The sequence below is a fragment of the Heterocephalus glaber genome, unplaced genomic scaffold (genome assembly GCF_053883595.1).
Source record: "Heterocephalus glaber isolate CG9 unplaced genomic scaffold, H.glaber_assembly_v1.0 deba00001724, whole genome shotgun sequence".
Taxonomy (NCBI): Eukaryota; Metazoa; Chordata; class Mammalia; order Rodentia; family Bathyergidae; genus Heterocephalus; species Heterocephalus glaber.
Genome location: NW_028258435.1, coordinates 5,287,108 through 5,312,980, shown reverse-complemented (window position 1 = coordinate 5,312,980; position 25,873 = coordinate 5,287,108). Strand labels below are relative to the sequence as shown.

The 25,873-nt window shown below is 52.3% G+C and overlaps 2 protein-coding genes across 11 annotated transcripts in view; one reads left to right on the top strand and one right to left on the bottom strand.

Moving 5' to 3' along the window:
- LOC101721882 (arf-GAP with SH3 domain, ANK repeat and PH domain-containing protein 2) overlaps positions 1-14,803 on the top strand; it is a 132,690-nt gene extending 117,887 nt beyond the window's left edge. For 3 of the 5 annotated variants that reach the window (XM_013069475.3, XM_087199726.1, XM_087199728.1), the window contains 9 exons: positions 792-859; positions 1,919-2,032; positions 3,963-4,194; positions 6,465-6,599; positions 8,191-8,350; positions 10,742-10,791; positions 11,249-11,319; positions 11,642-11,764; positions 12,339-14,803. In XM_013069475.3, coding sequence (XP_012924929.2) covers positions 792-859; positions 1,919-2,032; positions 3,963-4,194; positions 6,465-6,599; positions 8,191-8,350; positions 10,742-10,791; positions 11,249-11,319; positions 11,642-11,764; positions 12,339-12,413 — 1,028 coding nt within the window. In that variant the 3' untranslated portion in view covers positions 12,414-14,803. The remainder of the gene's footprint in view (positions 1-791; positions 860-1,918; positions 2,033-3,962; positions 4,195-6,464; positions 6,600-8,190; positions 8,351-10,741; positions 10,792-11,248; positions 11,320-11,641; positions 11,765-12,338) is intronic. The other 2 variants (XM_004875251.4, XM_087199727.1) reach the window with 1 other exon arrangement.
- Itgb1bp1 (integrin subunit beta 1 binding protein 1) lies at positions 9,941-25,867 on the bottom strand. 6 transcript variants are annotated; one of them, XM_021252485.2, is made up of 8 exons: positions 25,632-25,778; positions 23,015-23,121; positions 21,394-21,497; positions 20,190-20,268; positions 18,912-19,048; positions 16,544-16,636; positions 10,994-11,175; positions 9,941-9,962 (listed from the first exon to the last, which is right to left on the bottom strand). In XM_021252485.2, exons 3-8 carry the CDS (start codon positions 21,463-21,465, stop codon positions 9,956-9,958), a joined length of 570 nt encoding a protein of 189 aa, XP_021108144.1. In that variant the 5' UTR covers positions 21,466-21,497; positions 23,015-23,121; positions 25,632-25,778; the 3' UTR covers positions 9,941-9,955. The 6 variants fall into 6 exon arrangements, with proteins under 6 accessions (XP_021108144.1, XP_004875312.1, XP_087055860.1 ...); XM_004875255.3 differs by lacking the exons at positions 9,941-9,962; positions 10,994-11,175 and adding exons at positions 15,192-15,442; positions 15,651-15,800 and having other exon boundaries at positions 25,632-25,782; XM_087199734.1 differs by lacking the exons at positions 9,941-9,962; positions 10,994-11,175 and adding exons at positions 15,192-15,442; positions 15,651-15,900 and having other exon boundaries at positions 25,632-25,775.
- Between the last annotated feature and the right edge of the window lie 6 nt (positions 25,868-25,873).

Sequence of the window (25,873 nt, the reverse complement as noted above, 5' to 3'; positions counted from 1 at the left end):
GTTTATAGGCTACTGGGAGTTTATTACACTTGTCCAGCGTCATGGCGCACACCTGTAATCCCAGCTATTTGAGAGGCTAAGACAGGAGGATCGCACATTGGAGGCCAGCCTGGGTAATTCAGGGATGCCCCGTCTCAAAATGTAAAGGGTTGAGAATGTAGCTCAGCAGTAGAGCTCCTATCTTACCTAGCACATGGGAAGTCCTGAGTTCATAGTTCAGGCCCCAGTCCTGCAAAAGAGGTTGTACTACATTCAGTGCATAGGACCTGTGGTGGTGTTCTTGGTGAGAGATTGATGAGGCCCTGCTGTATTCAGTTACGAGCTGTATATTAATTTCTTTCTTTTTCTTTTTCTTTTTTAGACAGGGTCTCACTATGTAGTCTAGGCTGGCCTTGAACTGGGGGGCAGTCCTCCTGCCTCAGCCTCCAGAGTGCTAGGATTACAGGCATGTGCCACCACACCTGGTTCTGCATACTGATTTTAATTAGTTGACACCTCAATAGTTCATTTTCTCAATGTAAACCTTGTGTTAAATTCTTAGCTTCTCAGCTGGGTGTGCAGCCTAGGGTACATAATGAAACCCTGTCTCAAAGAAACAGCAAGAATAGAAGAACCTCTTAGTTTCTCTACTCTGTGGCCTCCAGTACTTACCGGGTCAGACCACTGGTTGTAGGAGTCAGTGGTGCACAATGTAACTCAGTGCTGCCTGCCTGCGTGTCTGTGCAATGGCTCTGAGAGCAGGCCTGTGCCAGGTTTGCCATGGAACCTCTCTCTTCTCCCTGGACTTGCAGCGAACGAGTCTGGAGAGACCCCGCTGGACATCGCCAAGCGCCTGAAGCATGAGCACTGCGAGGAGCTGGTGAGTCCTTGGATGGTGGGGCTCTGGGTCAGGTGTGACCCAGCCCCTACAGAAAGAGCTAGGAATGGGCCTGACTTGGAGACAGTGCTGGGGAGACTTCATAAGGCAGGCGGCGCCCTCTCGTGGTGACACTAGAACTGTGTACACTCACCAACTGGAAGAGCTGTTAGCCCGTCAGTCTCTTAGGGCTCCCTGCAGCTGTACCCCTTACTTGGCGGCTGGCACACCCAGCTCCTGTCCTACTCTGTCCCTGCTTGCCCTGAGCTGGAAGAAGAAGCAGCGATGTGACCCGTGAAAAGAGCTGGATTGCAGTGGGGCTGTGCTGCTGTGGTTTGAGAAAGAGCCAGGCCCTCAGGCTGCTGCCGTGTACACAGTCAAGTCAGTTACGTTGCTCTGTGAGCTTGTTGATCTGGAAAGCGCTTGGCACATGGTGAAGTGCCTGATCCATAGAACTAGGAGTATAAATGTCACCCAGGTACAGGGTCGGTAGCAGGTTCCGGTCCAGGTGCTGCAGTGCCACTGGCTCATCTAATCTTTGTCCCTACTCTGTGCCATAGTTTCTACTGGGACCCTGTATAGATGAGGAAGCCGACAGAGAGCTTAAGTAGTAAATGTGCCCCACAGCTCCAGCTCTGGGGAGAGATTCAGCCCTCCAGCCCTCCACCCTACTAGGTAAGGAATTAACTTCTGCGCATCCAGAGTGAAACTAATTGTCTAGCCACCTGCTTCCCGTGAGGGGACTGAGGAAGTAGTCGTTCAGCCCCCTTTCTGCAGGGGTCAGTTCTCTGTGCTCGTTGAGAAGGCAGGGCGGACAGTGAACTCACCCCTGCTCACCCGCTGGCCGGCGTCACCCTTAGGTTTGGACAGCTCCTGCCCAGGCCGGCAGGTTTCCGTGTCTCGATGACCCTGTGAGGCACATAGAGGGGTCTCAAGCCAAGACCACTGACGCGGCCTCCTTGGATGGAATGCAGTCTCTGACTTCTGGCCACAGACACCCATGGGTGCTGCCGCCGTATCCAAGTGTGTGCACAGCAGTCCTGACCGCCCTGTTGTTCACAGCTGACCCAGGCCTTAGCCGGGAGGTTCATCTCTCACGTCCATGTTGAGTATGAGTGGCGGCTGCTGCACGAGGACCTGGATGAGAGTGACGATGATGTGGATGAGAAGCTGCAGGTCTGTGCAGGCAACATGTGGTGAGGGTCCCACCACGCCTCTGGGAGCAGGGTGGGGCCTGGCCCGCCACTGAGGCAGAAAGGAAAACCCTGCTCAAGCTTGACGCTCCTTGGTCTCAGTTCGGTTCTAGGTTCCGCCCTTCCCACCTTTGGTCTCCCCGTTCCTGTGCGCTCACTGAAAGGGACCCCAACCTTGTTAATGGGGGCAGCTGCCTGCCTTTTGCTACGAGGGGAAGGTGTGGAAAGGCCTTTGATTGTGGCTTGCAGAGGACCGGGTTGTGAGGAGCCAGGTCCCCTGTGTGATAGTCACAGCCCTGAGGTTGGTCACTTCCCCTGGCCAAACCTACAGATCCTCACCTGAAATCATTCCACAGCCCCAGCGCTCACTGAGCCCAAGCCCTGCCTTTCTTGGTCAGGAACTTCAAGCCTTAGAGAGGGCGAGCCAGCCGAAGGGAAGCAGCTGTTTCCAGGCAGCCTGGAAGGAGAACCGGCTTCTTCTGCTTCTCTGAGTCCCTCCCTCAAACTCAGGGCAGGCCCAGGCAGGCCAGCATGAACTATATAGCAAGACCCTGTCTCACATAGGGCTGGGGATGTAGCTCAGTGGTTCTGGCACCTGCCTCGCAAGCACAAGGTCCCGAGTTCCATCCCCCCCCCAAAACAGTAGCAGAGAAGACCTGAGTCATTTTCATACTTACCTGCCTTTGGCGAAACAGTTTGAGCACTCTGGGAGGATGAGCCAGGAAAATGGCTGCAAGTTCCAGGCCTTCTTGGGCTACATAATGAGTTCAAGGCCAGTGTGCACTACATAGCAGACCCTGTCTCAAAAAACAAAACAAAGGCCCTGGGGATTTAGCTCAGTGGTTCTGCTGCCTGCCTCAAAAGCACAAGGTCCCAAGATTGATCCATGGTAACAAAAACAAAAACAAAACAAAAAAAACAAACAATGGCCAGGGATTTAGCTCAGTTGTACCGCCCCTGCCTCGTAAGCACAAGGTCCTGAGTTGGATCCCTGGTACCAAAAAAAGAAAAACAGGGCCAGGGATTTAGCTCTGTGGTTTCGCCGCCTGCTGTGCAAGTGCAAGGACCTGAGTTCGATCCCCGGTACCAAAAAAAAACCCCAAAAAAGAAAAACAAAACAAAACAACAACAACAAAAAAACCACCAAAAAATCCCCACGGTTTGAACCCCTGCCCTGAGTCACCTCCTCCAGCACGGAGGCCTCACACTGCTGTCTTAAGAGCAAGTGAGGAATTAGGGCGATAGCCTGATTGGATAGCAACAAGGGCTCAGCTCAGGTAAGGTCCCAAGACTCACCTCCCCTTCAGCAGAGAGCACAGGCTGTGGTTTGTCTCAGCTGGGTGGGCTGCAGGTGAGATCGGCCACAGCCTGGGGGGGGGGTCCCGTGAGGGGCACAGGTGGTACTGAGGCCGGCCCTGTGCTGGGGACAGAGCAAGAGCTGCATGAGTTGAACAGAAGGGGCTCAGCAAGGCCATGTGAGGTGCTCACCATCATAGCCAGGGTGCTGGAGTCGGCCGTGGGAAGGTGAGTTTTGTCCAAGTTGCCTGAGCCATGATTCCACTTGTGAATTTCCAGTAAAGCCAATGTGGAGAAACCCAAATAATAAAGATTCCAGGCTCATGAGGCGAAAATAGCAGTTTTTACTGCAACTACTCAGCTTTGCCAGGTTGGCTTTGAAGTGACCAGAGACGACATATAAACGACAGCTGTTGTTCCACAGCAGGTGTGGTGGCCACAGGCCGGGTCTGCTGAGCCTGGGTAGAGGAGACCCAGCGCTCCCCCATCTGGCTGGCCTGGATTAGCCTGGGAGCTGTCCTGGGTGGACTTGGGCCTCTCGACCCTCCTAGGCAGGCCCCTAGGTCTATGCCGGGAGACTGGGCTCCACCTCACGCCTGCCCCACCCTCCCTCACAGCCTAGTCCCAACCGGCGGGAGGACAGGCCCGTCAGCTTCTACCAGCTGGGGTCCAGCCAGCTTCCGCCCAGTGCTGCATCTTTGGCCAAGGACAAGCCGAGGAGCTTTGTGCCCAGCATCCTGCAGAATGAGACCTATGGAGCCATCCTGAGCAGCAGCCCGCCCCCGTCCCAGTCCGCAGCCCCCAGCACCACCAGTGCCCCCCCCCTCCCGCCTCGGAACCTTGGCAAAGGTATGAGCTTCGCCGTCCCAAGAGCACTCGCGGCATCGGGTGTGGGCTTCCGGGAGTTTGTTGCTGCTTTGCCCCAACCAGGTGACTCGGATGCCTGCTGGGGAGTCATTTTCCCTTTGCTTCCTAAAGGGCTCCATCATCTCCAGATGCGTGGTGGGCAGAGTTCTTGCCTGGTTCTTGTTCCGGGCAGAGATGTGGCGGCTGTGTGCTGTGTGCTCTGTCCCTTCCCAGCATGTCTTTCTGCCTTTCCCCACTCCCCACCCTCTGCCCGGGTTCTTCCTTCTTCCCCTTTGCCCGTCCCCGGGCCAGCTCGGGGCCCCTGCTTTTCTTTCTTACCTCTAAGATCCCTGGGAAATAGGTAGAAACACCGAGGGCACTGCCCGGCCTAGTTGTGAAACGGTCGCCCTGTGGGTCTCGCTGTGCCTAAGATGCCGAAAACTCATCCTTTCCTGTTAACTGCATCCCAAGGAGCTGGTTGGGCTCTGCAGGTGATGTCTTTGTTTTTACAAATACGGAGACTGCACGCCCCAGGGTGGAGTGGTTTGTCCCATAGCAGAGCTCAGCTGGCCCTCGGGCTCCGGAGCAGGCCAGTGGCAGCAGCAGCTCCTCCCTGGGCCAGGGCTGGCTGTCCATATGGGCAGCGGCCAGCGGGGGCTCCTTGGGAGCAGGAGGGGCTGCTCAGGCTTTGAGGGGTCCGAGCCCCCACCGAGCCGAAACCAGGCCGTGGTGGCTGCTGCGTGTCATGGATGGCATGGCATCTGTGGCACAGGCATGTTTCAGGTTGTGCTGGGAGCAGAGGAAGTGTGGGCTGGGACCTGGTCACTGCAGGCGTGAGCACTGCTGTGTGCCATTTCCATGTGTGCGGCCAGGTCCCACAGTCCTGGGTATCTTGGGGACGCTCCTACACGGTCCCTCGTTACTTAGACAAATGAGGATGGAACTGTCATGCCGGTCACAGGGCCACTGCCCCAAGGGCGATGTTCTGAGAGCAGGCCCAGGACACTGGGCTGGGCGAGGACCCTGGGCAGGGCGGGCAGCCGCCTCCCCATGCTGATGGGGCAGGAGCTAGTCCTCACCGGAGACCCAGGGCCCCTTCCACCTTGCCCCACGTCCCGACCCTGCAGACACATGCTGACATGCAGAGGCCAGGTGGCCAAACGATGCCAGGTCCTTGCCCCACTCGTAGTCTGCGCTGGCCTCTGCATGGCGGGGCGGGGGGGCGGGCATTAGCTCCTTTGGGCTAGCACTTGGCCTTGGGCTCATGGTTTCCTGGAATCTGGGGTTTTGCTGTTTTGCTCCTTCCATGCTTTTGGCCGACCTTGCCTGTAGCCCCCTTTTCTTGGGAGGGTGCTTCCCCGCTCTGACGCGCTCACACTTAGGGTCAGAACAGATGACAGGGAAGGCGCTGGCACCATGGGGCCTGCACTGGGCGAGCTTGCTCTTTACGGGAGACAGAGGCTGTCTCCAGACCCCAGGCCGGGACACAGGTCTGACCTGTGCACCTCGAGGGAAGAGCTCGTGTGGCAGGGGAAGGACTCGTGACCAGGGAAATGCCATCTTTGGGGTCCTTCAGCCAACCTCTCAAAGCAGTGTTGGCAAGTGGGTGGGTCAGCCCTTCCCATCTGGCCAGCTGCACCTTTGTCCCCAGGAGGATGGAGCAGAAGGGCAGAGATGAGTGGAAGCCCCACGGGTCCCCAAAGCCATGTTCAGGATAGGAAATTGTGGCTGTTTATTGCCCTCTTCAAACAATATTTCTGCATGAGAAGTGAAATCAGGAACTTGAAACTTTGACAGGCAGGAGCCAGGCATGATGGTACACGCCTGTGATCCCAGCACTCAGGAGGCTGAGGGAGGAGGATCATGGGAATTTAAGGCTAGCCTGGGCTACTGAGTGAGTTCAAGGCCAGCCTCAAGTCCCTGCTCACTAAAACAAAAAATACAGGGCCAGGAATTTAGCTCAGTGGCACTGTGCCAGCCTCACAAGTACAAGGTCCTGAGTTCAATCCCTGGTATCAAACAACAACAACAACAGAACAACAAATACATAGATAAATAAATTGACAGATTGAGAAAGGCATCCGGGAAATGGTTGCTGGCCCATCAGACTTCCAGATACTGGAGACAGAAGCTCAGGGTTCTATCTGCTGCCAAAGAAAGGTCACAGCGACCGTTTTGTAAGCGAGAGGATCAATAACACCGTGTTTTGTTTCTGTTTTTGTTCTGTGTGTGCATGTGTGTATGTGCCTGCCTGTGTGTGTTCATGTGATCAGTTCAGACAGCCTCCTCAGCTAGCACCCCGTGGAAGACAAACTCTGTAGGTGTGGATGGTGTCAGCAGGCAGCGATCTTCGTCAGATCCGCCAGCTGTCCACCCACCGCTGCCCCCTCTGCGAGTGACATCGACCAGTACGTTGTCCTTTTTTTCCTTTCTCACCAGTGGGCCTTAGGTTGGAAGGCAGGGGCGGCTGTCGGCAGCCACCTGGGGAGACAGCTGGGGACGCACAACTGCACACAGGCGCACACACACTCACAGCACGACGCTCCCACCCTTCTGACTCCACCCCACTCCATACCTCAGTGGCTCACTCATTCTCTTCTGTCTGCAAAGCATTTTAGAAGTACTTCCTCCTCCACATCCTGCCCCAGGGCTTCCATTGCCTGTCCTTGTGGTGATTTTCAGTATTTGGGGACTTCGTTGCTGTTACCATTGCTGTTTTGCTCAATGCCAACTCCTGTGTGAAAGTCCCTCGGGCCTCCAGGGGAGGCAGTGGGAGCGACTTTGCTCCTGAACACAGGACCAAGCATCCCTCCCTGGAACTGGCCTGTCTGCCTCAGCTGTGGTGGGGAGAGTCCCTGCTTTCTGAGCATTGAGAGGACTCCCAGGCCAAGGGGCTTGTGGCTTCCTTGAAATAGTTAAATAAGCCAGGCATGGTGGGCACACCTGTAATCCTAGCACTCAGGAGGCTGAGGCAGGAGGATCACAAGTTGAGGGCCGACCTGGGCTACATGGTGAGTTCTAGGTTGCCCTTGACTACATAGCAAGACTGTGTCTAAAAAGTGGCCCAGCCACTCTAAAAGGCTGTGTGAGGAGTCACACCGGTGGCAGAGCCAGGGGCAACGTGTGCGGGAGGCTGTTGGTGGCCCTTCGGGGGCAGCTAAGACACACTCAGGACTATCAACGGGGGCTCAGTCAGCCAGAGCCCTTTCCTGCCTCTTAGGCTGGTGTCCCTGGGTTAACTCGGGAGTGCGAGTCTACTTTTTGGCTTAAAAATGGAAAAAGAAGCCGGGCATGGTGGCACACACCTGTGATCCCAGCATTTGGGAGGCTGAGGCAGGAGGATCGCTGTGAGTTTGAGGCCAGCCTGAGCTACTCAGTGAGACCCTGTCTCTGAAAAAGAAAGATCATAGTCTGGAGTCCTTTGTTTTTCCCCAACTTCCCGCCCCCTGGACCCTCTTTGGTCACCAGAAGCCTGGTTCACTGGCTTGTCCTCGCCTTCTGTGTTAGCTCCCATCCCAAGACAGCCACCACCCTTGAAGGACTAGCACTTGCTGTCCTCGGAGGGGAGGGATGGGTTGAGCCCCACAGCCTTCACCCCGCTGGCCCCAGGGTCAGGACCCTGATGGAGCCGCTTCACTGTCCATCCTCACGTGCAGCCCTGCCAGGCAGCCTGGTGGGGTGGGAACAGCCTCGTTGGTACCCGGCCAGCTCGGGCAGAGGCCCAGCTCCCATGGCAGGGCCCAGGCTGGCACCTGCTCCGGGCCCTGCTCCTGCTGCCCCTTCTCCCAGGATTGCAGCTGAACGGCAGGCTCCCCCCCCGTCCTCCCTTGAGGCCCAGGCTGACTAGGGCCTGGTTTTCTGAGAATGAGTGAGGGCTTAGGCAGGCATGTGACCCGGGGGCTGGGAGGAGAGGCCTGGGGTGCGGCTGGGTGTGCGGCTGGGCTGGTGCGGCGGCTGACCCTCACCACTTCCCTCTCCTCTCCTCACCCCTCCCCACAGATCCTCTGACCTCTACGCCACCCCCTTCCATGGCCAGGCCGCCCCCTGTGCTAGAGGCCCTGAGCCAGCCGAGCAAGGCCCCGCCGCCTGAGGCCTCCCAGAGCAAGGCCCTGCCACCCCAGCCGCCCAGCCGCCCGCCACAGAAGAAGCCAGTGCCCGGGTGAGTGCTGCCCCTGCTTCATGCGCCCAGAGGGCTTCCGGTGACCACATTGGGTTCTCTCTGTTGGTTTGGGGTTGGTTTGTTAGTTTGAGACAGTCTTGTTATGTAGGTCAGCCTGGCCTTGAACTCTCTATGCGGCCCAGGCTGGCCTCGAACCCTTGGCAGTCCTCCTGCCTCAGCCTCCTGAGTGCTGCGTCTATAAGCATGTACCACCATGCCCGGCCTGGCTTTCTCTGGACAATGGGAACTCCCACCGCTGTTCCCACTGCGCCACAACAAGGGTCGTGTCATCTGCGTCCCAGGGGGAGTAGAGCTTGTGCTTCCACAAGTTTTCAGCTGTGGAAATTCCTTACAAGTGTATCTTAAACCCACACAGCAGAAATCTAAATTCAGTACCATAAGTCCCTGACTTCTGAACACCTGAGTCATGACCTTTCACAGGCACACCACGTGAGACTCCCTTTGTCGGATTGTGAACATACCCGACAGGAATGCTCTTGGAGCGGAGCCTCTTCCTAGTCGGGGACCTGCCACGTTCTTCTCTGTGCTCTGGTTTTGTTCTGTGCAGTCTGGGAATGGCACTGGATTTACATAGTTGCTGGGTACAGACACCAGGCTCTTGGGCACGAGGCCCTCTGCAGCTCTGGGGAAGGTTAGGGAAGGTCTGCTTGCAGCTCCAGGGAAGGTTAGGGAAGCCGCAGGGCCTGTGGACACACCCAGCCCCACCAGTCACTCTGTGGGGATGATGTCCTTTATTTCATCCCTTGGAACCTGGATCTTTATATTGGAAAGAGTGTTTTGGAGTCTTTAGTGGAAATGGTACCAAGAAGCCCTCGTCTGGTGCTGGATAGTGCAGCGTCGTTCCTGTCCGGGCCTCTCCGGGGTCAGGGACCGTGTCTGCCTCCTCACCTCCTCTCCTCTGCTGAGGGTGCTCCAAGCCACTGTTCTTGCGGAGGCCAAATCGCCCTTCAAAGTTCTGGACCAGAAACAGTTCAGGCCGGGCCCCAGCAGGGAGCCCCAAACACAGGGGTACGGGCCAGCACATGTGAGGCTGCGGCGCAGGTCCAGCTGCTCCAGGTCCCTGCAGAGGCCAAGCCGGCGGGAGGCAGGTGGAGGGAGGACATGCTGGTGACGCTGGAGGGTGCTCTGTCCGGGCCCTGAGGAGCAGGGTCTGCTTGTCAGGGCGGAGTCGGTTCCCACTGGAGCCCGTGGGTGACTGAGTGCTGAAGGGAGCAGCCACTCCTCCCCACAGTGACCACCAGGGGATGCCCGTAGGTGTGCATTCATTCCCCTAGTGCAGACTGCCCTAGAGACCAGGCACACCCGCCACCTGTTTCTCTGTGGTCCACGAGCTCCCCATGGCTCTTGGACTTGCAGGTTGAAAAAACCACGAGGAGACTATGGCATGGCATGCTAGACTCATGTGAAGTTCAGACTTCAGTGCCCGTAGACATTTATTCATGCAGCATCTGTGGCTGCTGTCCTGCCACAGTGGAAGAGTCGACTTCATAACCCACAAAGCCTGAAAAATTCGCCACCTGACCTTGAGATGGTGGAAATTAGCAGTGACACTGGCAGATTGGTGGGCCTCATTTTTAGGCCTTTTCAATTCCTTGAAAATAAGAGCAAAGTGCACACACCTGTAATCCCAGCACTCAGGAGACTGAGGCAGGAGGATCACTGTGAGTTCAAGACTGTCTGAATTACATAGGGAGATCCCGTCTCAGAAAGTTAAGAGTCAAAACAGCGTCATTTTTTCTCTGGCTTCATTTTGAGACTGCAAACACCAAGACCCCAGCGGGTGCATTCCAGGCAGCAGGGAAGGGCACGTGCGGCGGAGAGGACACCCGGGCTCCCTCCCGACCTCCTCTGCCTCTTCTGCAGCCCCAGGGCTCTCACCTGTCAAGCTCTGTCCCTCGCCCTCACAGAGCTGGTGTCCCGTCCCCTCCAGCCGAGTGTACTGCTGGCCAAGCAGCCCTGGCCTGGGCTTTCTGGCCTGAGGCTGTGCCCTACGCTCTGGAGCTTCTGCTTTGCGGCTCTGGAGTGTCTGCTCTGCTTTGTGGGCCGCGCTCGACCAGAGCTCGCCACTAGCCTCAGTCTGTGGTCAGCTGAGTCTCTCCCTGGCAGCAGGGGCCGGGACAGCGGCACTGATGCCGCCAACCTGCGGTGCTGGGCCGGGTCCTGGGTTTCCTGGGAGGCCTGAGTAGAGGGGCTGGGGAGGAGCCCTGGCACCGGGGTCGGGAACAGGGAGCTAGCGCTTCTCTGACTCTTGCGTCCTTGCCCACCCGGAGGGGCAGAGTGCTTGGATGGCAGTGGGTGAAGCCCGCCCACATGGACGGGGACAAGGTGGGGCACAGCCTCCACGTCAGTAAGTCTGTTTCTCCTCTACAGGGCCGACAGGCCAACCCCACTGGGCAGCAAGGGCCAGCCACGAGGACCGGGTAATTACTTACTTTGGATTTTTGTTGGCCCGCGTTTGCAGTACGTGACGATTGGTCCTTGAGGGGAGTTGGTACACACACACGAGCATCTTAATTCTTCTTACTGCGCCTCCCATTCTCCTCACCTCTTGGCCCCCTTCCCCTTTGACAAAGATCTCTCTCCGTTTCCCATGACCTACCTTCTAGTTTGCCCCTTACTCACCTGCTGTGGGGCTGGGTTTGCTTCTGCGCAGTCTGTGGGGCAGATTCCAGGCAGGAGCTCAGCCCTGCAGCCGTCCACCTCTTTGGGGCCTGGGCTGCTGCTCTGAGCATCAGGTCTTGGGGCTCCTCTTCGCTGCAGCCCCGCTTGCATTCCCACTTGGCTCCCGTGGTCACTGTTTCCGTCTGGGTACGAGCAATGGGGCATCTGGTACAGGGCCCCTCTTTGGGCCTAATGCAGTGGTTCTCTCTGGAACAGAAGCTGCGGGTGCCCTGTCCAATGCTGCAGGCCTGCAGCCACCCGCGCCCATGCCCAGGAAGTCTCAGGTGGTGAGTAGATGACTGCTCTCCTGCCCTGGCTGTACCATAGCCATCCACGCCTGGTCCTTCCACTTCCCTGGTTGGTCAGGGGCACTGGGGCTCCCTACTGCCACCAGCAGCCAGCTGAGAGCCCGCTGCTTCATTCCCGGCCCCATCCAGGGTGGTTCCTGGGCTGGGGCTCCCCCTTCCGCTCCCTTACCCTGAGCTGCGCCGAGCTGCTCTCCTTGAGCTCTGTGGGCTCCCAGGCTTGGGTGGGACCCGAGACCAGTGGGGGATAGGGGCCTCTGCTCAGGGTTCCCGCCTCACCGGCCTCCGTCCCCATCCTGCACAGACCAAGTTGAAGCCCAAGCGGGTCAAAGCACTCTATAACTGTGTGGCCGACAACCCAGACGAGCTGACTTTCTCTGAGGGGGACGTGATCATCGTGGATGGCGAGGAGGACCAGGAGTGGTGGGTGAGTCTGGTGGGACCTGGCTGCATTCGCCTCGAGCCAGCAGCCACCCCCCTGCCAGCACTGCCTGCGCTGCCTGTCCCGGCGCCCCCAGATGTCCTGTGTGGGTGCCACCCTGAGGACCCTGAGGCAAGACCCTGAACCTCAGGGCCCTGGGTTTCTTGGCCTGGCCCTGTGGCTGGATTAGGGGTGTGAGAGAGCACCACCATCCGGGGCTCAGGTGCCAGGAGGGACATGGGGCTCCCCCCAGGGCCCTGGGCTTTCAGCCTCCGCCGCTCATGGGCAGGGACCATGGCAAGGGCTCGGCTCTGTCTGTGTGCTTGGGTGTCACTGTCCTCAGTCCCCGGCCCCAGCAGAGCCCCACTGTGTTCCAGCCTCCAGGGGCTGCAGCTGAAATGCCATCTTTCTTGGGGGTGAAAAAGCATCCAGCTGTCAGCCAAGGCTCCCTCCCCGCCAGCCTACTGAGCATGGGAAGCAACAGGGGAGATTCCCCTGAACACCTCTTCCCTCCACCAGATGCTCCAGGCCCGAGCTCAATGCTGGGAGTCTTCGTAACCCTGAGCTTCTGTTGTTGCAGATCGGCCACATTGACGGAGACCCCAGCCGCAAGGGAGCCTTCCCTGTGTCGTTCGTGCACTTTATTGCTGACTAAGTCACCAAACACAAGCCCTTTTCAGCTGTTCCATTCTGGGCTCATCATTGGTACCAAAATTCTCACCAGATCACCACCCTCGATGATCATGCCGTACGGTAGCCTGTTCTCTGTCCTACCAGTGTTTGGTTTTAAAAACTCAAAGGCAGTTTTTACATAAAAGCAAATTGTTTCTATAATTTGCAGTTTTCGTGAAATATTGCTCTACTTTTATTAGGAAAAACTGAATTTCCTAAGGTGAACTGAAAAGTTATTTTAACTATATAACCAAGATCCTGCATTTACAGAATTAGCTAACCTTAAAAGTGTTGAAATGAAGACTCTTAGAAATTCTTCCTGCTTTTCTTGGTTCGATTCTGGAGTTAACTATTTTAGGAAGCCAGTAAACTGCCACTCTAAAAATCCACAGCCAGCCATGCATGGTGGTGCACGCCTGTCATCCCAGCACTCTGGGAGGCTGAAGCAGCAGGATCCCAAGTTTGTCCCCAGCCTGGGCAACTTAGCCACTTAGCAAGACAAAAGACCCTGAGTTCAATCTCAAGTATGGGGGTGGGGGTTAAAAATATTTTATGGCACATGAGAATTACGTGAAATTCACATTACACTGCCCATCAGTAAGGCTTTGTGTCCACAGTCAGGCCCAGGATTTCTCCATCAGTTCACCTTTAAAGACACATATGCCCTGGAAACTCACCCAGCGTATTTAAAGCAGCTTGGGGATTTGCACCTCACTAGCCTTGTCCTGTGTCCTGTCCTGCATGTGTGTGACCTGTGTCGGGAACAGTCAAGCTCAACCAGGCTTACGGTGGCCCATGACAACATATGGAAATAGCAGTCCATTCCTTCCAGAAACCGCAGGTGATGGACTGCAAAACAGCTCCCTAACCCAGTTGATGCGCCTTTGGTGTTTTGGCGTTTGCCTTCTCGTTTCCCCATGACACAGAAAGCAGCTGTGTTCCCTCTGGTTCCTGTTGTGTGTGCCACTCACTGCCCTTTCTGTCCCGAGGACGTGCCCAGCTTAGCATGTCATATCTATAGAATATGCCAACAGAATGGTCGCTCCACTGTCTTGACATTTATCTGTCCATGTGTACTCCAGAACCATCAGGAACCTAGGTCCTGGGGAATGCAATGCTCCCGCGTACCCGTCTTCCTGCTTGAGGCCATCGATGTCACTGAACCTTACACTACTGGGGGAGGGGTGGGGATTAGGTTGTATGTGAGAAAATCCAAACTCATCAGCGTAACGAACCTGACTCATACCTCTACCTAGTAATTATGGGCATAGATTCACAGTAAGAGATTGGAAATCTTGGCACTCTTTCAGAATAAACAGGCAAGTGATACCCACTTGGAATTTTGAATGAAAATAAAGGAATAATGTAAGTGTAGGCTTGGAAAGCAAGCAGACAGTGCTGTACCACATGATGCTGTGCCATTCGTTGGGATGGCACATTTGATCGAAGCAGCTTGTCTTCATGATGCAAGACTCTCATAACTGTGGAGCTTTTAAAAATTTTTTTGTCACTGTATTTTTGTTCACTCTGATAAAGGAAGACAGAACAAACTGGAATGTCTTATGATGCTGGCTAGCCAGCCATTGCTTTTTGCCTTTCAGCGTTCCAGGTAAATGTGTTAGATCTGTAATTACAGTCTATTTCTTAAGCACTACATCTAACTTCACTCCTGTTACTTTCTGCTGTTTGAACCCTCTGCTGAGTCATTTTCTCAGATCTGAGTGTGAGTGCACAGATTCCGCATGGCGCATGGCTGCCCGCGTCTGTGACACCTGGTGCCAGGGATCTGAGGAATTGAGCTGATTCACATTAACACTTGAACTCCAGCCCCAAATTAATCTACCAGGCCCACTGGTACAGAAACACCTGGGAAATATTTTCCCAGTCTGCAATTCAGTGGTGCTATCGTGCAGCCATGAATAGTCCTCTTGCCCGAGGAGAAATTCTATTCACTTCCCCACAGATGTCTTTTCCTAGTTATTTGCTCTTCAGAAAAGGAAAAAAAAAAAAAAAGCAAACCTGAGAGGAAGGAGAACATTGTAGATATCTATTTATATTTAAAGTTTACATTTCATGAGCTTCAGCTGCAGGACTCTGGCATTTCTGCGTGCCAGTTTCCACCAGATCTGATGCAGAAGGCTGGCGCTCAGCTATGCGCGCCTGGGATGATGCTGTTTAGATGTATTATATTCAGTCCACTCACTTGATCACTTCGGTCTAGGTGCAGCGCAACTGTATATATTGTATAACGGAAATTGATTCTTATTTTCATTGTTCTTATGGCAGTGATTTATAATTAGAGCATGTTTAATAAAGTTTACTCTCCTTGTTAACTAGTCATTTGACTAGAAAAATAAAATACTTTTAAATGGACATGGTTTTATTTTTAATGTTTTGAATCTTTAAAGTACTGACATCCTTTCTTTAAAATACACTAGCATGCTATCCATGAGATCCTTTAAATGCTACTGATTTTTAGCATGAGTGGTAATCTTCTAAGGTTCTTTTAACTCTGGGATAAACACTGGGGTTTTCTAACCTGTGATCTTGATTGTGCACTTTGAAAATTCCCTTCTGTGCCTCAAGTCGATGACGTCACTTGCTGAGCACCTCCACCTGCGGGCCAGGGATGCTGTGTCCTGGGAGGCCACATGGGCGGGCTTCATTGTCCTCCAGTGATTAGAGTGAACTTCTGTGGCACTTACTTGCATTTTAACATGAGGGTTTCTTTTTATCCCAAAAAAGTCCACTGAGAGTTAACTCACTATGTATACGTTTTAATACGATAAGAAATGGCCAGTATTTCATACATTGCACTTCCTTCAGAGGATCGGAGCAGGGCGTCCCTTCCTGTTTCCCCAAGAGTTCAGTGTCACAAACAGAATGATTTAGAAAACAGCTGGACACTCAGTGAGATCGGCTCCCGCCTGGCTGCAGAGTTCAGGACTTCTCGGAGGTCAGCACAGAGTCAAAAGCGGTGGATAAAACCTTGCAGATGGCTTGTGCTTGCTCCTGTGTCAGGAGGAAAGAGCGGAAGCGGCTGGCAGCACCTCCTTCTGGACCTCCTGTGACCAGCACCCTAATACCCCACACACCGTGCGGGAGCTCCCTGGCCCACCTGAGGTGGTGTGGATGCCTAGCACCCTGGCCTGCAGGAGGCTGAGGAGCCGTGCTGTCGCCACCCAGCGACCCCGGGGCCCCCAGTGTACCCAAGCCTCACCAGGCTGCTGCACTGGTAAACCCACAGGCTGTACTCCTTGTCGCTGGCGTCGGTGGTCTTGAGCGCCAGTGAGCTTTTCCCCGCGCCCAGGCCATCGTCGTAGCACACCATGCGGATGATCAGGTGCAGAGCGTGCCGATGCAGCACGTCCTGCAGAAACCGGGGCACCACGTTCCACACCACTCCCCATCCTCCGTGTGCTCTGACCGGCTGTCATGATGCACACCTGCAATCCCGGTGCTAAGGGAGGCTGAGGCAGGGGGATCACAAGTTTGGAGTCCCACCTGGGTAACTCAGACCCCGTTAGGGATGTAGCTCAGTGGCACAGCACCACAAGGAAAAAGTATCGTGAGACAAACCAGGATGCCCACGGATCTGGCAGAGTGGGTTGCAAAGTCTCTCACCCCAGGAGCTGTCTGGGTGTGCTCAGTGATGGGGCACCGTGGCTTCCGGATGACACGAGGACAGGAAGAGGGGACGTGACTGGATGCTCATCTTTGTCACCTTCCAAGATGACAGCTTGCTTTGTTTTGTTTTTGTGGTACTAGGGATGGAAGCCAGGGCCTTGTGCTTGCTAGACAAGGACTGCACCACTCAGCTCTGCCCAGCCCTTTTTTATGTGAGACAGGGTCTCACTACATAGCTAGGCTGGCATCAAACTTGTGACCCTCCTGCCTCAGCCTCCCAGGTAGCTGGGGTTACAAGCATGGGCCCCTGGAGCTGGCGGTGGGGGCAAGGTGCTGAGTGTGGACTGGATATGTTCACCCCAAGACACTGGCCATGTTCTAGACCAGCTAGTAGCCAACTGCTGCAAACAGGAGGCCTAACAACAAGTAAGCCCTTCCAGGCCGGAATGCCCCACTTCCTACAACAGAGTAAGTTACATTACTTACATATTGATCCAACGTTGATACTTTTATGCCATACTTGGAAACTCCCATGATGTATTCTTCCTCCAGTGGAACAAAAGGCAACTTTCCGTCTTGCTTTAAAGTAAAAATAGATTACATGATGTACATTAAAATTCTGTTACAGTCTCTCATCTGATTAGTCCCTTCCAGTATCTGCTCCTTACAATCCCACACATGTCAGAGAATGTGGGTACATATTAGCCCAGCAAGATTTCTCCCAAGGGGCATTAGGAAAACTCATTATTTATTTATTTATTTATATTTTTGGTACCAGGGATCAAACTCAGGACCTTGTGCTTGAGAGGCAGGCAGGGTGCCACTGAGCTAAATCCCGGCCCTAGGAAAACACCATTTTAAAAAATTTTACAGCCTACAAATCTGAGCAGAATTGACATCTGTCTACTATTTTTTTTTTTTTTTGAGACAGTGTGGCTATGTAATTCAGTCTGGCCTTGAACTTGTGGCAGTCCTCCTGCCTAGCCTCCCAAGTGCTGGGATTACAGCCAACAAGCCACCACACCCAGCTTGACATTAGAGTACTTTTGCATATTATTCTATTTCATGGTGTGAGCCCTAATTCCAAATTGAGGAACCTCTCACAGAGCTCTTACTTGAATAAAGGTCTCTATTGAGATTTTATTTTTTGGTTTTGTTTTTTTGGTACCAGGGATCAAACTTGGGTCCTTCCGCTTGCGAGGCAGGCAGCAGAACCACTGAGCCAAATTCCCGGCTCAAGATTTTAAAGTATAGTACTTAAAGTGTCAGGACCTGAAATGATCAGGAACCTTGGCCCCTGGAACTGTGTTTCTGAGTCATCTTCCATCCAACCGAGAAGGAGAGGTGTGTTTGGTGGTTCCCATGCCCAGGGCTCGGGGCAGGTGGCTGCTGAGCAACAGGTCCTTGGTTTACAAGAACATCAGGCAGCATCCTGAACTGTTCGCAAACAAATCAGCACATGACAGCTGGTGGATTCCCTAGCAGGTTACCTGGCTTTCCTAAGACAAAATGCAACCTTATTTGTCTTTAAAATGCATTAAGATACTGGTGACAGCAGTAGATGGCCCATGTTGGAAATGTTTTTCTGGAATAATGAATTATAGGAAATGAACTCTGTTCAAATACCTTAACCCTTGGATCCTTACCATATTATAGTAACTTCTTGCTAATCATTTCTCACAGATTTAATACAATGTCAAAAATCAAAATCGAGGATAATAGTAACTGCTATCCTATTGTCAGTAATGGCATTTTAACAAGCAAAAATTCTATGGCAAGATGAGGAACACATGTCTTAGAAATGAAGATAATCCTGTGTAGTCTGAGGGAAAACAGCAATCTTCTGTTTACTGCTTCACTTAGATTAAACTGGTTGCTTCTACTTGGTTGAAACGACTTATTCCCGACTAAGTGCTGGGATAACTAATTAGAATAAACAGACCAGACCACAAAATTCTGTTACATGGAAAATTAGATTTGCTGATTTCCCCCAGACAGAAGTAACTTCCTTTTCTTTCATGAAGATATGAATCACATTTGATACTCCATTCTCCATGATCAGAGATTGTATGTTCTTACGAGTGACCATGGATGTCTCCTTCCCTCACTTCCACTGGAGATAAGTGTACAAATCTTATTTTATGCACTGACTTTATAGTTTTGTTGTATCTTAATTTTCATTCTGAATTTCCCTGCATCATGATGTTTTTTTATTTTCTTGACCTGGATAGATTTCTGAAACCCACCTCCCCTCGATTCTTAACTGGAGACAGGGTTAGTGAGTAGATGTGTTGGGTCAACATTGCTATGAATTAGTTTTCAACAGGATGAACAGTTAACTGAGCTACAGTAAGGCTCTGCCTGATTGTCTTAAAGAAAAACCACGATTAGGCCAGGGATTTAGAGCAGTGGTTTCACCTCGCAAGTGCAAGGGCCCAAGTTCGATATCTGGTACCAAAAAAAATGCCCCCCCAAAAAAACCCCAAAAAACCACAATCACTTCCTATTTAAACAAGGATGTCAGTCAGCCCCGTAAAAATCAGAAGTTCTGTGTGTGGAAAAACAAACACCATTGGTTCTTACACAAATCAAGGTCGAAGGCACCTGGAACAGCCAAGACCACAGGACTTCAGGTTAACACAGTGAGACAGTGCCTTCCAGTGGCCACCAGGAGTAAATCTCCAACGCCTGTGTGTTTAGTCTCCTAACCACAGGCTTTATTTTGTTTTGTTTTGTTTTTGATACCAAGGATCAAACTTGGGACCTTGCACTTGTGAAGCAGGAGCCAGAACCACTGAGCTAAATCCCCGGCCCAAGAGGCTTTAAATTGAAATCTTTTAAAACATTTTCTTACCTGGGCAACATCTATATAATTTATCAGATCTAGTGGTCCTTCTAGACTTTTTCCCTCAGAGAGTTTCAGCTTCTCAATGGCACCAACATACTTTATTCGAAATTCTGCACAGGTATCTGAATTATTGTTGCTTTGTCCTAAAGGGGAAGGAAAACTTGTCATAGACTTCAAAAGAAATGCTGTCCTCAGGCCTATCCCAAATGAAAGCAGACTCTGTCATTAGAATATGATTTTAAATATTTTTCGGTACTGAGGATTGAATCCAGGGTTTTCTATTGAGTTACACCCCTACCTTGCTCCTTTTTTTATTTTGAGACAGGGTTTCGTTAAGTCCCTAAGCTGCCCCGGCTAAACTCAAACTTGCCATCCTGCCTTAGCCTCCTGAGTGCTGGGATCACAGGCGTGCACCACCACACCCAGTACCATTATATTTTTAATATCGATGGTCCAATGCCAGAGAGAAAGTCCCTGTCTGCTATAAAATCTAGCCAACACAAAAATGACCACAAATGATTTACGATATCTACCACACTAAGGAAATACTATGTGACTGCTTTTAAGAAGTATTTATGAAATAAAAAGATCCCACCATTTTCAAGATCTTAAAGGCACCTGGAAGTAAAGACAATGGACTTTATAACATTCTTTTTTATAGATTGCTTAGTCTGGGATCCTATTCTAGGGGAGAAAATGAATACAGTATGTTCCCAGTAAGTCACCAGCTATTTATGCAGTTTGGCTAGAAGCTGCCTTTGATTTCTAACGTGTGACTAATTCTGCTGGTCACAATCACTTTGCAAGGGTCTGGCACATGCTACCTGCTACCCTTAATCACTGTTTCTCCTGACAGCCCTCAAGGTTCACGGCCCCTTAACCCTTTAATCACCAACACAGTATCCAGTTCCCAAAGATAGCAGAAGTCCAGTGTGATTCAGGCTCTGCCACCCAATATCCTCTTTTTTTTCCGGTATCAGGAATTGAACTCAGGACCTTATGCTTGACAGGCAGGCGGGATGCTGCTGAGCCACATCCCCAGCCCTACCCAATTTCTATTTGGAAACCTCCCAAGGGATTGGCACATGGTGTCTTTTGCTCTAGGACTCACCAAGAAGCCACTTGCCTAAGCTGTGCTCCAAGGTGACTTTTCCCTATTTCCCCTTGTTGCCACATTTTAGCCATTTCTGAACTTTCAGAGGTGACCAGAGGGGCCACAGGACTCACGACACACCGTGAGGCAAAGCTACACAAGCGCAGGACCTGACCAAGCTGTCTACGTACCTGAGCTCTTGGTAGAGTCTGTGTCGAGGCTGGCCACAGTGCTGGACCGCGAGAGACCCCCAAGGCTGGAATCGACAGACTGAGAAACAGACCAACACAAAAGCCACACAGTCAGAAGTCCTGTCTGCTCTCAAGTTTGCCACCAAACACATTGAAATTACTTACTAAGTTGAGCTGACACGTATCGATTCAGGTCAATTATTCAGGAACAGGGAGACCAACAGGTTTTTCTAAAGATATACTCTACAGCAAACTTCAAAGAAAATACTGTAGCTGGGTGTGGTGGCGCATGCCTGTAACCCCAGTACTTGGGAGGCTGAGGCAGGAGGATTGCCTCGAGTTCAAGGCCAGCCTGAACTACATAAGCAAGACCCTGCCTCAACTCCTCCGATAAAAAACAAAACACACAACAAAACATACTCCCAACTGCACTTCCTGTCACACAACATTGTCACCCCAAGCCATTACCTCTTGCACCTCACAAAATGCCTTATTTATATTCTCTGTGGAAATCTACACTGTGCTTTCAGATTATTTCCACAGAATCCAAAATGAATCCTATGCAGAAAGCCAGGCAGGGAGTAATACCCGTTTAATAAAAGACCAGAGGCAAAGTGATGGGTCCCAGTCATGTAGCGAACCACTGGGACTTATGAAATCCACTTTCACCCCAGTGCTCTGCGGTGACACCCACGGTACCCGGCCCACGGCAGGCAGGCCACAGTGCAACTGTCAGGCCAAGCTTTTAAAAACCACATCAGAAAGTAGTTTGTCCTCTAGAACTACACTACTGGCAGTTTTCTTAGAAATAACGTTCTGTGAATGTCTGATTAGAAAGTTTGCTTTGCCTATGTTAAATCCATGCATTCCTTCCAATGGCATCCACAATCCTCTGGTACACAGGCATTAGCCAGCCTCACAGGGGAGTAAATGATACACACACGGCAACTCCACAATGCACAAGATGCAGCCCCTTAGCATCTTCAGTTTCCATCCTTTCAAAATTTTAAAAATCTGTATTGATTTTGATAAGAACATGCATGTTTAATGATTTAAGAATTTCAAAAAAATCAAAACAGAGTAAAACCAAAGCGAGTATCTGTAGTGTAAACGATCAGCCTTAAGACCCAGGCAGCTTGGATCACGGGGTGACAGGACCCGGTTGGCCTGCACCATGCAGCACCAGGTGAATGGTTCTCCCTACCTTGCTCTTCGTGCTGATCTCACTACTTTGGGAACTGCTACTACTGTGTCGCTTTTTGCCTTTCCGGAACATTTTTCACCATAGCATGATCCAGGGAAGATCTCCTAGAAGAAGAAGGGTCAGTTATGCTGACATCCAGAAGCCCAGCATCAAAGCCGGGTGTGGTGGTGCACGCCTGTCATCCCAGCACTCTGGGAGGCTGAGGCAGGAGGATGACAAGTTTCAGCCCAGCCTGGGCAACTTAGCAACTTAATGAGATCCAGTCTCAAAAAAATCAAGGCTAGGAATAATGGCTCTGAGCTCAATCCCAAGTGTATTCCTTTTACTTAAAACATAAACATTTGCCCTTGGCTACTATTCTTTTCTTTTTTGGTACTGGAGATCGAACTCAGGACCTTGCACTTGTCAGGCAGGCGAGGCACCGCTGAGCTAAATCCCCAGCCCCCGGGTACTATTCTTTTCAATTCTTTTTTCTTATTACAGAAAGCTGAGCTGGGCTGGAGCTCTTGGTAGAGTGCTTATATAACATATGCAAGGTCCCAGCATCACGTAAAAAAATTTGCAAAAGCTAACCCAACAAAACAAAAGGGCATAAGCCATGTTCTAGATAGAGGTGGGCGAAGCACTTCACTCCTCACTAGCAGACGCATGTCACCTGGCTCCCAAGAGATCCAGATCCCTGCCTTCTCCAGCTGATCCAGGGTTGGAGCTGATTACAGGATGCGTCCGTTTACCAACTGAGCCCCTGCAACTCAGCTCCCATCTCCCATTCTGTCCTAGGCAGGTGGGAAGTGGAGGCCGTGCCCCTCCCAGACACCTGTGCGCTCAGCTCCTTAACTCCCAGAGGTGCTTTACCTGAAAGCTGCCATAAGGACCTTCCAGGGGGGCAGCAAGGCCAGGAGGGAGGAGATTTCAGTGTCTGTCTTCACGGATCTACTTTTTAATAATCAGTCCCTGGGAACCATGAGACTCAAGTGTACATTCTTATCCTTGGACAGTTAACCTGAAGGGTATACAGCTCACAGAGCTTCCAAATAAACTCATTTTATCTTCACATATTTAGCCTGTGACATATTCATTTGCTCCACAGATTTTAGGTTTTTTTATTTTTTTGAGACAGGGTCTCACTATGTAGCCCAGGCTGGCCTTGAACTCACAGCAATCTTCCTGCCTCAGCCTCCCAAGGACTGGAATCACAGGCACGTGCCACCACACCTGCATCACTCCACATATTGTACCTTTTTTTTTTTGAGGGACTGGGGATTGAACCCAGAGCCTTCACACTGAGCTACAACCCCAGGCCTCCCCCGCTTTCTTTAATTTTGAGACAGGGTATCACCAAGTTGCTAAAATCCCCAAGCAGACCTTAAACTTAAGATCTTCCTGCCCCAGCCTCTGAGAATGCTGGAGTTACAGGCATGCACCACCATGCCAAGTGCTCCACAGATGTTTTTCAGGGGCCTTCTGTGTGCCACAGACTGAGCTTTGGCTCTGGGCCAAGCCCTCATGGGCTTCAGAAAGGTGGGTAATCATCCGCACTTTACAGGGGACCCTGCCTGTGACCCAGAGAGAACATGAAGAAGGCAGTGGACCTCTCCAGAGGGAATGGAAATGCACTCACTCCACGCGGACGCTGAGTCTCACGGCTCCCAAAGGGTCTGTGGAGAGCAGCCCCACGCAGGTCCCCTTCACCCTGACATGGTCAGTTCTTTCCGGGGGACAGCGTGCCTGGTGAAGGAGAGACAGTGAGCACTGGGGCCGTCCGTCCCTGAAAGGCCTGGTCCCACTCCAGCTTTTTCTCTTAGCTAGGTACAATAGCACCCACCTCTGATCCCAGCACTCTGGGAAGCCGAGGCAGGAGGATCAATCGCCAAGTTTGACCACAGCCTGGACAACTTAGCAAGACCCTGTCTCTAAGTTAAAAAAACAAAAAAGCTGGGCATGGAGCTCAGTGCAAAGCCCTGGTTCAATTCCTTCTGTTCAGGGGAACACAAAGTTTCTCTCTGTACTTGTAGATGTCACTCTGCGCCCACTTAGTTCCACCTGCTGTGTCTGACCCCTGAGCCAAAGCTCTTTGCCAGCTGCACCATCCCATTTCTTTCGTATTTTTGCTTTATCTGTGGAGCAGCAAAAAGAGCTGACTCATCCCTCATTCCTAAGGGGTCAGGGAGCACCTCATACGTGCTGGTGGCAAGTCTTCGAGAAAAGCCAAAGGCCCTAACCTCAAGGGACAGAGTACTGGAGGAAGGTGATGGGCCAAGAAGAAAATGCATACAGCCAGGTATGAGGGCCCATACCCATAATCCCAGCACCTGGGAGGCTGAGGCAGGAGGATCACCAGGAGTTGAAGGCCAGCCTGGGCCACATAGTGGGTTCAAGGCCGGCCTGGAATACATAGCAAGATCCTCCTTCAAATAAACAAAAATGTTGGTGTACAACATATTGAACACATTATATTAAAGAACAGACCTTGGACTGTGCAAGGAAATTAGGCCAGGACCCCTGTGAATGCCAAAATCCTGTAAGGCTCAAGTCACTTCTATAAAGCAATGTATTTGCATATAAGCTAGACACATCCCCACTTAGACTGCAGTCACCTCTAACTTAGGTATCACACTTACTACAACACAAATGCCAAGGAGGGAGCTGCTACCCTGCATTGTTTAGGAAACAATGACAAGGACCAGTACCACACAACTCTTTTGACTATTTTCAATCTAGGGTTTATTAAGTTTGAGGATGTGAACCTCATAGATAGGGAGAGCTGACTATGTATATAAATGCATTATTTATATACATAATGATTTTAAGTGACTTAAAAATAAAATCTGATTCTATTGTTAGTGAAATCCAGAACCATCTTCTTAAGTCCCTAGAACACAGGAATGATTAGAAAAATCACAGCTCTAATGCCTTTGTAACTTTTGAGGTGGTGGGGACTGAACCCATGCAAGGCAAACTCCCTACCACTGAGCCACACCCCCTAGCCCTTCTTTTTAATTTTGAGACAGGGTCTCACCAGGCTGGTTTTGAAATTGTGATCCACCTGCCTCAGCCTCCTGAGTATCTGAGAGAATGTATAGGAATAAGCCACCACACTTGGCTTTTTGCAACTTCTTTACACATCAATCCAGGGGCTCAGAGAAAAGAGATTCTATTAAAGCTTCTGATATCTGCTCCTATTTTGATATATGTTCTCCAGCAAATCATTCTTGCCTCTAAATTAGTGCACGTAAATGAGTCCAAGGGTACTGACTGTCACTTGGATGTTCCACAAGCTCATCAAATGCAGAAATGCCGAACACACCCTCCAGATCTGCTCCTCCCTCTGCTCTCCCACTCCAGAAATCCTAGTATTGCCATAGAACCAGGAAATCATCACCCCTCACCGTCCTCCAGCCCCCACATGGGATCAAACAACCGAGATCCCCTGACTGCACCTGCAGGCTGCTCTAATCCAGCCCCCGGCCCGAGTCTCACTGTGTAGTTCAGGCTGGCCTGGAACTCATGCGATCTTCCTGCCTGGGGCTGGGATGATAAGCGTGCACCATCTTGGACCTCCAGGTCGGGCTGAGGGACCCAGAGCTTGGTCCTGGTCACCGCATGACAATGTGCTATTTCTGCTTACAGCTTTGTCACTCTCCAGCCTGTCCAAGGTGGGGCTGGTTTATTCTCCCCGGGCCCACTGCACTCAGCACGGTGGCTCCCGAGGACGTCTTGGGAGGTGACAACCACATGACTCCTAGCACTGATCACCTAGCAGGTGCCATGCGCAGCGCCTGGACCACAGAAACTGCTGACCCTAACTCGGATCCGCGAGTCTGAAGCAGGACAGCCACGCTCAAACGAGGTCCCCAAGGCGCCCCAGAGGCAGGAGCGAGCCCAAGGTCACCACCAGGTTAGGGACAGATGGCCGGGTTTGGGACCTGGACCGATACCCGCCTGCTCGCACGTGCGTGGCGCTGTGCGGAGAATGCGACAGCAAATGACACAACCCTGCCCCACGACCAGGGGACGGGGAGGGAGCTCAGCTTCGGCCTGCTCCCCAGCGGACAGATTACCGGCCCGGGGACCCCCGCACCACGTTTCTGGGCCCGCTCGCCGGGACCTAGGGACAAGACGGTCCCCGACACCCGGCGTCCCCCAGCCCCACCCATCCGTCCCGGCGGCTAGCGCCGCCCTGGGCCGGCGCATCCGCCCGCGCCGCAGCCCGGGTGCAGTCAGGCCAGGGCTCTCACCTGGCGGCCGCGTCCCTGGGGCCACCTGCACTTCCTCTGCCGGGAGTCCCAGCGCTGGGTGGCCGGCGCCCGCGCAGCTACTCCAGGTTAAATCCAGCTCCAGCTTTTCCAGTCCTCCAGCCCGTGTCCGCCAAGGCTACGCCCTCTAGGCTGTGCGCGTGCGCAATCTTCAGGGCCCGCCTAGGTTTCCGGACTTGGTGTGGCGCGGAACTTCTCGAGCGGGGTTCTCCAACCGGAAATCT

Bases quoted from the DNA above. Each gene is read 5' to 3' on its own strand.
- Itgb1bp1 (XM_087199736.1), bottom strand. From the start codon at position 21,465: ATGTTCCGGAAAGGCAAAAAGCGACACAGTAGTAGCAGTTCCCAAAGT. The intron at 16,637-18,911 runs GTAAGAAAATGT...TTTACTTTAAAG, and splicing joins ATTATATAGATGTTGCCCAG to CAAGACGGAAAGTTGCCTTT. The intron at 15,443-15,650 runs GTGAGGCTTGGG...CTCCTGACACAG, and splicing joins TTTACCAGTGCAGCAGCCTG to GAGCAAGCACAAGCCATCTG.